Below are 15,033 nucleotides of genomic sequence, written 5' to 3'. Positions count from 1 at the left end.
ATGCCATCCTTTCCACATCTATCAAAAAATGGGCCCTGTGCGACTCACAGAGATGTTGGGTACGCTCACTCTATTGAATATTCATCATTTAGGTTTTGATCCGACAATCCACATGTGTAACGCTGCATGCACAGGAACTCATCCCAACTTAGCACACAAGGTGAAGGGCTGGGTGAAGGACAACCACAACAAAACATATTCTATTATGGAGGTTCTGTGGAAGAGCCGTGGGCTTTTCTGTTGTGGAACAGTTTGTTATCGTATCATTGATGAGGCAGGGAACCAGTATGCTTTAAAAGATTGTTGGGTGACAGAGGAGAAGGGAATGCACAAAACGACCATCCTGGAGATGGTCAAGGGTATCCCTAATGTTGTCAAACTCATAGACCATTGGGATGTGTATTACGAAGGGGAGCCTGACTGTACAGCGTGCATTTGCAGCCAATATGACATGGACCATCAGGATGACTTGATGTTCCGCGACAGATTCCACTGCTGCATTCTCTTGTCCCCCTGTGGGGAGCCATTATCTAAATTCAGCTCTAGACGAGAACTGCTCACTGCCTTTCATGCCTTTGTAGTTGGTGAGTCTTATTGAGCATGTAAAATACTTGTATGAACTTTTTATTTTCAGCTCATCACATGATGATTGAGAAGCAAGTCTTGCATGGGGACCTCAGTCCCAATAATTTTGTTGTTCATGATGGTATTGGTTACTTCATTGATTTCGATCACGCCTTGATTCTAGCGGAAGGCATGACTAGCACCTATTTGCATGGTACAGTAAGTTTCGGTACACATTTTAGCTGTTCATTGTTCATTTCATTTTTGCAGGGGACCATGCCCTACATTTCTATCCGTATTCTTCAGGCTATGCTGGATCTAGCCCCACTTGAGGTTGGCGCCAGCATCTCAGACCAGGATGCTGATCCGAACAATGTGGACAATCTCAATGTGGACAACATCATCGACCAGGCTGCCAATGCTCTGCAGGATGTCGAATTTGATACAAATCTAATCGAACACTGGCCCAGCGATGACCTAGAGTCCTTATTTTACATTTTCTTCGAATTTATTGCTAAGTATGGGGGGCCACATGGCCAATTGGCACCCACCTTGTCCCGGCAAAGTTTGCTGTGGGCAAGCACTTATGAGGCTTTGGGCAATGCGGACACCCATTTGGCTCTGAGTATGATCTGTTTTGTGAAGATGGGGGTTTTAATGCAAGGCATATTCTTGGTCACTAAGACATCCGAATACTTTGCGGAATTCCGACCTCTCATGCAGAAATGGGGCACCATGGTTTACAATGCGAACATGCCCCAAAATCAGGTAGAGATGACCCATGCTGGAGTCCTCAACCTACTCAATGTATTCATGAGATCTATTGGTGAAGAACCACCTCCTTCAGGACAATCCCAGAGTCTTCATCCCTGCACAGCAGCATCCCAGAGTCTTCATTCCTGCACACCAGCATCACATGCTCTTCACACACACCCAGCAGGGCCATCCAAGCATTTACCACGTTGTTCCACTCATCTTAGCAGATCATCAGCAAATCCTCTGATATCCTCTACAGCACTTTCTGAGCCTTCATCATCTCATTCCCCACAACAACAAAAGAACAAACGGACAACTCAGAGGATGCAATGAGAAAGTGTCTGAACTTTTTTTTTGCATATGTCATCCCACAGTCCTCTTTCAGAGCACTGGCACTCTGTATTATGGACTCTAGAGCTTCCTTGCCTTCTCGCAATTCTCAAGTCTCTTATCCTTCTTGTATTTCCTAATTTCCTTCTCCTCAAAACTCAACTTGTTGTACCCTCTAATTATTACTATGTTGTTCGGAGTCATACTGTATCTGTACATGTACTCTGTTGTGCTAGTTTAGTATGTCAAACCATCAGCTTATGTTATACAACTCTGGGTATTAATTGGTAGCAACAGGTTTTAGAACTGAGTCTCAACACTTCCCACCTTATCGCTCGATGCCTCCAAAGAAGAGAGCCAGGCGCTCATATGAAGTCTCCAAGGGTACCCGACAAAGTGAGAGATCTATATGAGGCCAAGGTGGACATGCAGACCAGTTGAAAAAAGCTGGAGAAACCTTAGTGGCCCCAGCAAGGAAAGGTTGGAAGGTGACCACTCTTGACATTAGTGATGCAGAAGAAAACCCTATGGCTCCTTCCCAGCTCTGGAAACCAAAGAAAAATGTGTATAGTTGATGTTCCAATATGAACTCCCAAAAGCTAACATTCTTACAGGCTACTACTAAAAGGTCTCTGACCAGGAGCACCAATCCTACTCAGTGTTCCATTGGTATCAACAAGAATGTCTATTCAGGACATCAGCAACCTACTTCACAATGCCAACATTCTGGCGCATCTCTCCGAACAGCCCCAAGTGCAGCTCAGTCTTCAGGTAGGTTTGGGTTTCGGCAGCCCACTTCAACTAGCAGTCAGAACATCCGGAAGGCACCATGGTCCAATGAGCATACCCGTGAGGAGGAGGCTGTAAATCAGGCTCCAGAGCATGATATAAGTGATGATGACCAGGACCAGGACCAAACTGATGGGGAAAATGAGGAAAGGTATGTCTTCCACTACTATCTCATCCTTCTACATATTATCACATGTACCCGATGCATGGATGGGGTTCAGGACCAGGAGAAAACGCTCGAAACAGGCGATACCACAGACTTCGGACAACACGAAGATGATTTGGATGGTGAGTATGAAGGTGAAGCTCAGGAAGATTTAAATCGTTGCGATTTCGATCATGAGCCTGATGCTGTGGACGATTTTCTGGATCAAGGTATGATGGGATGTCAACAATTAGCATAATGCTTAGGGATTTCAATCAAGGTATTGATGGGGATTTTGACGATGAGCTTGACACTCAGAGGGACAAGCCTGACGCTCAGGACAATGCTATTGATGATGATTTCAATGATGAGCTCGACAACACAGCCAGAGACAAAACAGAGGAAAGTGTTTTAATTTTTGTCTTGAGGTTAATCTTATCACATGTTCTTAGGAAGCTTTTGATGTTCTCGAGTGTCATCAAATGAAGAATGGACGGTGCAAGGCTCCTTCCTTAACTTATCTATCGAAGGTGAAACATACTGAACACAGACATGCTTCTAGCCACTCGAAGTCTCCTCGTCGACCGTCACCTCAACATGTGGTATCTACTGGGTCTTCTGCTCTAGCGCTACCTCTTAAATGTGAGTGCTCACCCAACAGTACTTCTACCCACTCAAAGTATCCAGATCGGCATTCAGTGTCACCTCATAGACACACATCCCAGCGTGTCCCGTCTATGTGCCCTTCTTCCTCCTGCATGCACTCTCGCTATTCTACATGCTCAAGGTCTCCATATCGGCATTCAGTGTCACCTCATAGACACACATCTCAACGTGCCCCATCTATGCGCCCTACTTCCTCTCGCGTGCACTCTCACCATTCTACACACTCAAGGTCTCCATATCAGCGTTCAGTGTTGCCTCGTAGACACACATCTCAGCGTGCCCTGTCTACACGCCCTTCTTCCTCCTGCATGCACTCTCACCATTCTACACGCTCAAGGTCTCCATATCAACATTCAGCGTCACCTCATACACACGTATCCCAGCATCCCCCCCGCATGCAGTCTCCTCATTGGTGTTCTCCATCTAGACGAAGCACTTCCCCCAGTCGTGCTATACATGATGAGCCAGATTCATGCAGAAATAAGCGCAAGGCCAAGACAGCTCAAGAGGACCCCGTGAAGCTTGGCTTTTACCCACCTGCCTGGCAAGCATTTTTGCAGGCAGAGAAGTTAGAAATGCACCTACAGGCTGTTCTAATGCATCCCATTCCAGATCATCAAGATGCACTACAACTTGCACAAGAAGTTCTTGATGCTGAATTGTGGATGTATCATGAAAAAAAGATCAAGTTGGACAATGGTAAATAGGTTCCTCGCATTGCCTGACCCCCTTTGCAAATCTCATCTTGCTTCTTAGGCTATTTCCCGCAGTACACGACACAAATGTCGTGACTGGTAAGTGTCTCATTAATGGATGTACAATAAACTTATATCTTTATTGTCAGCTCTGCGATGATCTATTTACGTTTTGCACAGAGCTGAAGAAAATTGTTATATCCATCGCAAAAGCATCATACAATATCTTCCCGAAGGGCACCATAGCGCGCAAGGATGAGGTACAGAGATGTGTCATAGCGAAGGCCACCAAGTTACTCAAGACCAGTGATTATCTTTGTATTCCTGATTCATCTAATGTATGGTTACTTGTTTACGCCTCCCAAGGCAGCCACTCACTATTACTTTTATAGGGCAAATGGAAGAATTTTGTCTCACAAGCTCTCAGGGATGGCTGCCTTGAGTTCTACTATGGCAATAGCAAGAAGGCCCTCAAGAACACAGATGAATTTCGACATACAATACCTATCAATGGGCTACTTCTTGTGGGTGCTGTGGTGCGCCCTGTTATTTATTTTATTTGTGTTATTTAATCATTGACGAATCAACAGGTGAAGGGCGTCCTCACTGGGTTTCGCAAGACTGGCACCGACAAAGTCCCTGACCTCTCAGCAGATAAATGTAGGGCTGACTTCAACTCATTGCAGAGGTCTGTAGATGCACTTCTAGAAAATCCTGACCATTGTGTGGAGCTTGAGGAGATGTTGGAGCAGTGGGCTATGATTGGGGCAGGTGACCTTGATTTTGATGAGGGCAGTATGGGAGGCCGTGATATGGATGATGTCAACATCATCTTATAATCTAGCATACTCTCTCATTCAGCATTTTGTAATTCGTGACAATCAGCACAGTTTTTGCATCCTTTACAAGCCTGTATAATGTCCAGCAATTGCATAAACTCATACAACAAGTCTGACCTACAGTCTATAACAGGCACTTGAGCCAACAAAATTTCGTCAGCCTCCCATTGTGCAACAAATAAGTATTATATAGATCTGTCTGGTACAAAATTTTAGAGTATGTTCATAGATATATGAAATCAAATTTTGAGTCTATCGATCAATGTTTGAATATGCTGTGAATGCATCAGCGTTTTCGGCCTTTATCACTGTTCCATTTCCACTTGAGCCAGCACCAAAACAGTAAGTCCGATGTTATCTTTGCAATTGGTAACATTAATGACCAAACTATTCACTCCCACCATCAGACTCGTCACCATCATTCTCGTCAGCATCTTCCTCATCACTGCTGTCTTGTTGGCCCTCCTCAGCTGCCTCTGGATCACTCAATGTTGGCCTTGCTAGCGGTGCTTCCAGTTTTCCAAGTTTTGGCTTGTTCCATGCTGGTCTCCGTCTTTCCAACTTGGCCTGGTCTCTTTCTGCCTCCCATAGCTTCACTTGATCTCTGTACGCTGTTCTGCGTGCTTCATTTCTCACCAATCGTGCAGCTTCTGCTTCTTTCCATGATTTCAATAATTCTGTCCTCCCTTCTCTCTCTCAATTTGGCGAGCTTCACGTGCCGCTTCCTCTTCCTCAGCAACTCTTTAATGTTCAACCACACGGTGGTGAAATTCGTCACTCGTAAGTAATCTTGGAAGCCCATCCCCAACGAGCTGACCACCTTTTTTAGTCTTCTTTTTCTTCTTGTCCTGTGCTGCAAGCTGGCTAGATAGCTGATCACAGAACATGGATTGCAGGACGATAGTAGACTGCATGCCAACCAGTGTGCTCTTGTAGTGAGTTTCACAATCATAGGCACTGTGAAGGGCATCCTGGTACAATTGCTCTGTGGCTGATTCAGGTTCTGTTTCTAGCAAGTCGTGTTTTTGTTTGTGAGTTGGTGTAATAGGTGTTGAGATGAATGTGAGGAGACTGTGAGTGGATTGCACTGGGGAACTTGAAACGAGAAATGCTGCAGACATTGATGCCAATCCCTTGACAGCCTGCTCTGCCGCATCCATAATCCAGCCAGGTGAGCATAATGAACTTTCTGTCGCAGGGCCTGAATTTTTTTCATTGTGCTCCTTCAGGTATTGTTGAATGGTAATTGTGAGGGCTTTTACAGGACTAATCTGCGGCAAAGGCAAGTGACCCTTGGATGATGTCTCCAAACTGGGAGCCATCATTTCATTCGTAACTACATCAGGGTTAAATGGCCATGCACCTGTTTTGCGAAATGCCACTTTGATATTCTCTGGTGTCAGCACCTTTTTGTGAGCTCTTGAATATATTGAGATAAAGTTTGCTTTTGTAATCCTTTGCCTCTTTGAACTTTTGAACTGATCTCTCTTGTGCGTCCAGTAATGCTTCAGTGGGCCAAAGATAACCACGTCGAGGCCTTGATAGACATGAGTTGAATGTGATGGATAACAAAGTATGTGAATGTTATGTGTGCGAGCATAATCAAGGAAGTCCTTTGTGTAGTGGGAGTTATGCCCATCAATGAGCAACAAGCGCGCACGACCATTGGCTTTCTGGCTCGTCTTCTTGTCAAAATCTTTGATCCAAAGATGGCCAATGATGCCATCAGTCCAGCCCTTTGGTGAATGAGCAACACTGAATTTCTGTTGAGTCGAATTTTGTCTCCAAAAGATTGTTATGACTCACAATGCACCCAGGGTATTCTCATCGTGCCAACTTGTTGAAAATGATTTCCCTTTGTAGATCACGGTTGGAGGAATATCAGTGCCATCAGCGCATATGGTCACCATGACGGTAATGTTTTCTTGATTGCCATCTTGTTGCAGGTGCTGAGTCTTTTGCTTTGCAGGTCCAATGACCCTTTCTTTGAACCCCATTCCTGGTTGGAAACCACTTTCGTCAGATGCCCACATACAGTCCTCCTCAATATTTAGCTCCTTGATTGTCTTTCCAAGTAGCTTGTACCACTCTCGATTGTTTGTTTCATTGACAGCACCTCGAGCATTTTCGAGAGAGCTGCTCCAGTACCGACTGAGACGAGAAGATGTAACATGGTCAGACCGCCGCCATGCATAACCGTTACACCAAAAGGTGAAATACTGAAAGCTTAGCTTTCAGTATCAGCGACGGTATATGTACTGATTATGAGAACTCAGGTAAGCCAGCGTGCTTACACCCTCCCACGTTATCAGATCTTTTTCCTCCCCCACCAGTCCTGCTCCCAATCGCTTAGGCACTGTGGTTTGTGTGGGAGTTTCTATCCGAAACGGGAGGGTACATATGTCCACCCCAAGGGCGAACCTTGGAATTTGACCCAGAGCGGGTTGGAACGCCCGACCTCCTGCAAACCCTAAGCTTTCAGTATATGTAACATGGTCAGACCGCCGCCATGCATAACCGTTACACCAAAAGGTGAAATACTGAAAGCTTAGCTTTCAGTATCAGCGACGGTATATGTACTGATTATGAGAACTCAGGTAAGCCAGCGTGCTTACAGAAGAATGCCTTTCAACAAAGCGGTTTGTCCAATTAATCCCTACTCCATCCTCAGGGAAATCATCCCCAAGCCGAGCTTGTAAGATTGCATCAACGTGAATCTTGAGTGTCCTATGATTCAGTGGGAATGCTCTGCTTGCAAGATCGAGGCAGTACAAAACAACTGTGTCCTCTTCTTCGGGCTTCAGCCATGCATTCATCTGCATATTGAACTGAGAACAGCTTTGACCCCCTTTGAGTCGTCGGGAGACAGTATTGTGGTTAATAACAACATGCTTTTTGTGTTTTATGAACCAGTCTTCTTTGACATCCTTGCAGATCCTCCATAGGCTTCTCTGCTCTTCTTTTGGCTTGTCCTGCTCAATTTTATATGTTTTGATGGCAGCATTAATTGCATTCTCTTTTTCCTGGCTGGCAAGCTGCTTTTTCTTGGTCTGAGAATATGGGCGACACATCTTCTGGGGGACAGTGGGTGAGCAGCACGTCGGACACCTTTTTCAGTCTTAGCAGCAAATCAAAGGGTCCAAACCATATGTGGCTTATCGTGTGTCATAGATGAAACCTTAAGATATGATAGTGCACATTTCACAACCTTCCACCGGCATCGCACTGGCAGATGATGATATGCAGTATTCACACTTTCTATTTGATGAAGTTGTTGGCAGAGGTTGTGTCCATTAATTTCATGAATTTGGTTGACAAGAATAATTTAATATGGTCTCATAGCATCAAAATAGTGAGATTTCTGGCACATTGCAACACACAGCATGAGATCATGAAATATATTTATGTTAGGCAAGATCATATATTGAAGATGACTATGAGACAATAAAATGTCAGCCTACACTTTGGCCAAATATTGTGCGAGTGTTGTGCTATGGGTGTTTGGTTCAAGTGACAGTGGTGGCTCAAGTGCCTGTTATAGACTGTATATAACATGTCCCACCTACACAACATGTATTGTCTGTACAAAGGCACAGACTGTAACATTTGTATATATTGTGAGACCTTGTGACAGGACTGTAAAGGGGAGACTTTCTTGTGTGATTGTAAGGCTTGTACAGTCTTGTACAGTCTTGTACAACATTGTACAGGTACCAGCTGGTTTGCTGATGTATTTGAGAAATCTGATAATACCAGTGTATGCCTGCATATTACTTTGCATGATCATCTTCTATTGTTGGCCACTAGGCTACTGCGCTGACAGGCAAGATTTGGGGTCACTGGGGGATTTTTATGACTGCTTGCTCTTAGTGATGTTCCAGCTTGGCTTCAAGCCCCGGGCCAGGCCAAGCCGGGCCTGATTGAGCCAGGCCCAGCCCAGGCCTAGGACATGGCCTGACCAGGGCTTTGGCCTAGGCTTCAATTTTGCGAAGCCTAAGCTGCTGGCCCAAGCCATGGCTTAGCAGTGCACTATCTATTTTGGTATGTGAGTTTCTGTTTATGTTTATGTTGCCATCTGGCGATCGGTATCAGCTTCTCAGTCAATCATATCATGAGGTATGTCAGAATGAGATCACAGTGAGTTGCTGTTGTCATGTTATTAAAGCTTGCTGATATTTACCCTGGTCTTGAAAAGCAAACATTCAGCAATCCATGTGCCTCTACAGTCTTGCCTGGCGCTTCAACTTCACTGCCTTCACAAACTTAATCTGTTTTCAAATCACGTTCGATTTTTTATATGTGGTACGTGTATATGTGTTGTATCTACCTAGCAGCCTGCAATGACCAGCACAGTCCACACAGATAGTGAAGATGAACCTATCGTGCATTCTCGTCCCATATGCAGGATCAAACCCACTGCTGCTCTCCTCCAACACTCGGAGAAGGCCACCCTTCCATCTCAAACCAAAGCCATCAATGAATTCCGTGCCACGGAGGCAGCCAAGCGTGCTTTGGAGGTTTCTGCCCAACCCAAGCCCATGCCACCCCCACCCACAGCTATTCCCTCGTCCAATGTGCCTCCCCCACCCTCACCTATTCCCTCATCCAACAAACACTTGCATCCTGATGATGCCTTCGTCAACATCAAAGACGAATCTGTTGATGAAGACCATGACTCGGTCTGCGAGAATGCTCGTATTAACCCTAAGCCTCATAGAAAGAAACAGAAGGCCCCAGAGAAGTCCCCCGAGTTGGTTGATGGAGATGAGGTTCTCATCGACATTGATGTCTCTATTGTGGACCCAGGATCATCTCAGGAAGGCAAAACTGCTGATATCGATGCATTCTTTGGAGCAACATTTGAGCAAACTGGGGCCAATGGCAAAGTGAAGAAACACTGAAAGTGCAGTGTTTGCCTGTAAGTCTACCTTTGTACTCTCATACTACTCACTCACTTGTTTGTAGGAAAAAATGTGTCCTCGTCAATGAAATCACCACCCTTTGTCGCCATGCTGAGGCCCATTTTTCCGGCAAGTATCACAAATGGGCAAACCAACATTCGTTTGAATCAATGTTACCTGGTGATGTGAAGGCTTGCAAGGAGAATGCTGCACAGCAGATGATCAATGCCCATCTCACTGAACTTAAGTCCGAACGAGTCGTACCGTATTCTGACAAGTTGTTCAGACAAGCTGCCATTGAATGGCTTGTGGCGACTGATCAGGTACGTCTGCCTTCCTCGATTCAAAACCACGACTGACGGCTTATTTTTCTAGCCTATACAAGCACTTGACCACCCCAAATTTCAAGAGCTGATTCATGTTGCTTCTCATGCAACCAACGGAGTCAGGATTCCAGGTAGGAAGGGCACTCGTGCCGAAATTATGAGAATGTTTAAAAACCACCTTACGAGGCTAAGGACCACGCTGAATGTGAGTGATGTATGTGTCTGTTTGTGGTATTTTGTCTCATTGGGCTTCATAGAGTGCTGCTGTCAAGTGAAACGTCAATACCACCTGTGACGCATGGCAAGCAGAGAACATCGACGGTTATTTTGCTGTCACAGGGCATTGGATTGAAGAGAAGGTACCTATGCACTGGGAAATTGAAAGCTCACTCCTCGGGTTCATGAAAGTCAACAATGCACATAGCGACAAGTGGCTGGGCGGGGCCTTATTCAAAATTCTCGATCGTGTTGGGATTGCACAGAAGGTAAATCAGTTTATTTGACTATGATGTCCTACAGCGCTCATATAATTTACTAGCTTGGGCATGTAACCTGTGACAATGCTGCAAACAACAGGACGACACTACAAGAATTTGCACGCCTATACGAGGCTAAATATAACAAAGTGTTTCCCTGGTGCCAGCGCAAAATCAAGTAAGTCCTGTCATTGTCCGAACTCACTATGACACTCATTATTTGTGCAGCTGCTTGGCTCACATCATTAATCTTGCAACACAGAGTCTGATCAGCACGTACATCAAATCGCTGTATTACAACCCGCATGAACCAAAAAGTCATGAACCAACCACTCAAGATGAAATAGCCCTTGTTCGAAGTATTTGCGTCAAGGTACGTTCGTTTTCATTAGAGTCATATGACACTACTAAGATATATTGATGTCCTGCAGGAACAGTCATCCACGAAGCGAAAGGAAATGTACTGGAGTGTGCAGATCAAAGCAGGAGTGTCTCAACCAACCCAACTGTTGATTGACATGAGAGTTCGTTGGTCCTCAACATATATTATGCTTAATCGTGCCAAGACAAACAAGGAGGTACGTATTTCATATTGTCATACTCTTCTACTCATTGATGCTTATTATTGGCTCTAGCACATTGATACTTTTGTATACGAGATAGGTTGTCAAGAGCGTGACTTGGCAAAATGTGCCAAGATCGACTTTCTTCAACTCTCAGCTGGTGAATGGACACGTGTCAGCCAATTCGCTGATCTTCTTTCAGTACAAGAGTTTCTGATATATGTGTACTAATTTCTTATGTTAATTTGTTTAGTATTCTGATGTCGCACAGCAAGCATTCTCATCTGAACGTGGCTCGACTCTGCATCTTGCAATCCCAGTGCTCGAAACCCTCTACAGAGCTTGGTCTTTGTGTGCTGAAAGGTCAAAGTATGCATTGTTTGCCACGTCCCTTCAAGCAGCTGCTGCCAAGGTAGACGAGTACTACGAGAAGACAACGCAGTCCCCTGCATATATAATGGCAATTTGTAAGTTGTTATTCATAATTCAATAATCACTCTAATGCTTGCAAATGTAGTGCTTGATCCAGTAGGAAAGATGACTTATTTCAAGCGCCACTGGCCAGAAAATTTGCATGATGACATGGTAAGCACTGCGGAGGAAGTTGTGAGTCGAGCTTTTTTTGGCTTTGCACTATAGTCTGATTTTGCCACCAGTTCAAAGCTTGTTATTGTGAGCTGAATGAAGACGCTACATTTTTGTCATCATCCCAGCCCATGTCCAAGAAAAGCAAGGCAGGTGGTCTCAAGTCACTCATCCGTAAAGTCATCAGCGATTCGGAGGATGATGTACTTATGAACCCCACCCCTACTTCCATTGGTGATCCATCACGGCCATGGAGGGCCGAATTTATGAGCTATTTGGAGACTGTTGAGGCAGCTCTACCAGCAGGTGTATCTGCCATTCATTGGTGGGGGGTACATTCTATGGCTTGCGCTACTTGGAAAATTCGCACTGATGTCAATTTTGCTCAAGATGAATGCACCAAGATATCCAGTATGGGCCTCGCTCGCACGAGATTACCTATCCATCATGTCATCATCAGTCTCAAGCAAGCATGCATTTTCCCAAGGTGGCATAACCATCAGTAAACAACAGAACCAGCTTAAAGGAGACATTATTGAAGCTCTCCAATGTCTCAAATGTGTGATACAACACAACCTTCTCTTTCATGAGCCTGGACCATCCTCTCTTGTGGAGTCAGAGGAATTTGACAACTCTGAATTGGAAGCTGACAGTGAGGAGAGGACCGGAGATGTTGCTGCAGACGAGGAGGATGCTTGGGATGCTTTGATTTCAGATGATGACGAGGTTTCTGAGTAGTGTTACTTCATGTATTTTCTTGTGCTACTATACTATGAATCTACAACTTTGCATACCACCAAGCCGTGGCCTAGTATGGCTCAAGCCACGGCTTTGGGCTGGCTTGGGCTCATGGCCTAGGCTTGAAATATGGCAAGCCTAAGCCGGGCCGGAACATCACTACTTGCTCTCATGGTTTTCATCACATATTGTGTCCCATACCAACACTCCGGAAACACTCCCCCAAACACTCTCAGAGCCATTGACCAACCACTTCGACACTCCCATGTCACCTGTAAGTCACACAGCGGGTACCTCGGACGTACTTCCCCAACCTTATTACCAGGTATGTTGCTGTTCTTCTTGCTGATTTGAGACTGAATTCATTCTCCTAGCTTTCAGACCAAGACTGCAGAAAGAGGCAATCAGATGAAGAATCTTATATTGGTTTCCATGTGTAGGACTTGCGCAACTACTTTTGCTTCTCACTGTCTTTTGAAAAACGGAGACGCAAAAAGATAGGAGTCGAGAGAAATTTTTGGTGTATCGATAGGTTTTCACTCTGTTTAGTTTAATATATGCGCTTGAAAATCAAGCTATTTGACCCAGAAAATAGTATCGCTACAGATCTAATAGACCGAAGTTATCGATGGGTATCGCTGTGAAATGTTGATATTAGATGATATAGTAGGGTATCCGCTAGTCCTCGCCCTGCCCGCCACATCACCTCTCACACTAGGGCTACGCTTGGGTCCTGCTCTTAGTCAGTAACGTTGGCACTATCACTGGCTTGCACCATCAAAGACAAGAACATGTGGTGGGCAGAGGAAGTTGACAGTGTTGTTGAAGTTTGTGGGAAGGCAGGAGTGCTGGTGACAGCCTGGGTGTAGTTCAGGCCCCAGCAGTATATAAGCATACAAGTGGTCCATTCACCTTTGGACGTTTTGAATTCTACAATTAGAATAAGAGATCATCAGGCCTGTACGCTACGTTCTCTGTTGCAAACAGCGCTTCGAGTGTCTCAGCGACATCACGCTCTGGTCGAGATTCAGATTCCTCAGAGGACTCATGACGGGTGAGGTGGGGGCTCAAGTGGAGCACGCACATGGTGTCGACACCATATTGGAAATCGCTCCATCCTTATAATATGTAGATAGATGTTTTCGGCATTAGCTCAGACTTGAAGCCCAGTGTAAATCGGTCCTAGCGATATCTATGGCAAACGACAATGAATATAAAATATATGCCAGGAATATTGTAATAACTACGCAAATCGATAAATGTAAACAATATGTCAACAACGCTCAATCAATTATCAAATGGGTTTTCAAATACACATTTGACAATGCGCTCAGTAAATGTTGAACATGTTGAAATTCTTTCAACTTTGACTTGACTTTGCTCAATATTTCAATGTTTGAACATTCTTGCGCATCAGCTGCGCACGCACCATCACTTCACGCAATGACATCAATATGCAGCGGACCAATATTGGGACATTCCATCCCTACTCGCTTCATCTCAGCTTTCTTCTTCCCCTCCATCATCTCGTCTTCCTCTCAGCAAAACCTTGCCGTTGACCTCAACCATCCTGGCATCATCTGACACATAACTTTCTCATGGCCACTAACAAGATAAGTATTAGGCTTTTTCATGGCTCAATCCATTTGCTGATCCCACCCACTCGACCGTCGGCCGTTCTTGTGACAAGTAAGCGCTATTCACGGTGCATATATGCACATATTTTGAACATTGTGAGTTATTTGGCATTGTCAGGTTCATTCACTGACTGTTTTACGTCATCGCTAGCTCAATACCATTGTCCCGATGATCGACACATCCAGCGGCTTCAACAGATACACCATTACAAGACAGTCAATTGGTGAGTTCCATTAAAAGCTACCTAATGTACTTTAACTGATATCTATTGCTGTAGAACGAGGCAGCTGCCATCATTGTAAGTACTGTCTACTTGCCTGGCAAGTATATTCTGACAATGATTTGTTTCGGTCAAGGACTCCCATGTGCCAGAAGCTAGTGGACTATGTCATCCTGATGCGCGGGTGGGGGTGCTATGGTATATAGAGTATTGTATTTGTAATTTTTCATAATACAATTATTTTTGGTCGATTTGCGTTGATGAGCAAATATGCACAAGTCAATTGGGAGCTATGGGAATATACTAGAATCTATGGTACACAAACACAATCGATGATACAATATCTCGCTCAATGCGAGTCGCTAAAAATCGACTATAAGTCTCATTTTTCTCCGGAAATCGACGTGAATATTGTCACAATATTTCCGTCGTTTTCCGGAGATATGGCTAGGACCGTTTCTCACTGGGCTTGAAGCTTAAGCTTGAGCGCCTGTTTATGGCGTGCCGACCGTCTGCCAAGGCAGTCGTAAGCGATTGCACAGTAAGACACTTCGAATTCGCGAACCACTGCCAAATGACGTTTATTCTATATAAGTTCTCACCCGAGTCACGGTGGGCTGTTGCAACTTGCAGTGGCTACTCGGCCAAAGCTTCATGCATGCATGTTCAAAAGCAATTTGTCTGATGTTCACGTGGGCCTCGGCCCACTGCGGTTCAAGTTATGGCTATATGTGACCGAACATTCATTCTGCTCTCCACTTGTGCACTCTCCTCTATTGACGACATTTCACGAAAAACGACT

General features: G+C 44.8%; 4 protein-coding genes across 4 annotated transcripts; all 4 read left to right on the top strand.

Moving 5' to 3' along the window:
- Positions 1 to 28: 28 nt before the first annotated feature.
- Positions 29 to 1,653, top strand: F5891DRAFT_1183383 (uncharacterized protein; the record flags this gene model as incomplete). Its single annotated transcript, XM_041366272.1, has 4 exons — positions 29 to 59; positions 135 to 584; positions 635 to 783; positions 835 to 1,653. The coding sequence occupies 4 exons, from the start codon at positions 29 to 31 to the stop codon at positions 1,651 to 1,653; spliced, it is 1,449 nt and encodes a 482-aa protein (XP_041231011.1).
- A 678-nt stretch (positions 1,654 to 2,331) lies between these two features.
- F5891DRAFT_976368 (uncharacterized protein) lies at positions 2,332 to 4,784 on the top strand (the record flags this gene model as incomplete). The annotated part of the gene is made up of 9 exons (XM_041376600.1): positions 2,332 to 2,421; positions 2,442 to 2,814; positions 2,865 to 3,012; positions 3,147 to 3,226; positions 3,719 to 3,949; positions 4,021 to 4,044; positions 4,126 to 4,283; positions 4,338 to 4,481; positions 4,536 to 4,784. The coding sequence occupies 9 exons, from the start codon at positions 2,332 to 2,334 to the stop codon at positions 4,782 to 4,784; spliced, it is 1,497 nt and encodes a 498-aa protein (XP_041231010.1).
- Positions 4,785 to 9,124: 4,340 nt separating this feature from the next.
- Positions 9,125 to 9,685, top strand: F5891DRAFT_976366 (uncharacterized protein; the record flags this gene model as incomplete). Its single annotated transcript, XM_041376599.1, has 1 exon — positions 9,125 to 9,685. One exon carries the CDS (start codon positions 9,125 to 9,127, stop codon positions 9,683 to 9,685), a length of 561 nt encoding a protein of 186 aa, XP_041231009.1.
- Positions 9,686 to 9,759: 74 nt separating this feature from the next.
- Positions 9,760 to 10,306, top strand: F5891DRAFT_943457 (uncharacterized protein; the record flags this gene model as incomplete). The annotated part of the gene is made up of 2 exons (XM_041374482.1): positions 9,760 to 10,008; positions 10,061 to 10,306. Coding segments are annotated over 2 exons (495 nt in total), but the record flags the coding sequence as incomplete, so codon positions are not given.
- Positions 10,307 to 15,033: the final 4,727 nt, after the last annotated feature.

The sequence above is a fragment of the Suillus fuscotomentosus genome, assembly GCF_016647785.1.
Source record: "Suillus fuscotomentosus strain FC203 chromosome Unknown F5891scaffold_7, whole genome shotgun sequence".
Taxonomy (NCBI): domain Eukaryota; kingdom Fungi; phylum Basidiomycota; class Agaricomycetes; order Boletales; family Suillaceae; genus Suillus; species Suillus fuscotomentosus.
This window is presented reverse-complemented; position numbering and strand designations above follow the sequence as displayed.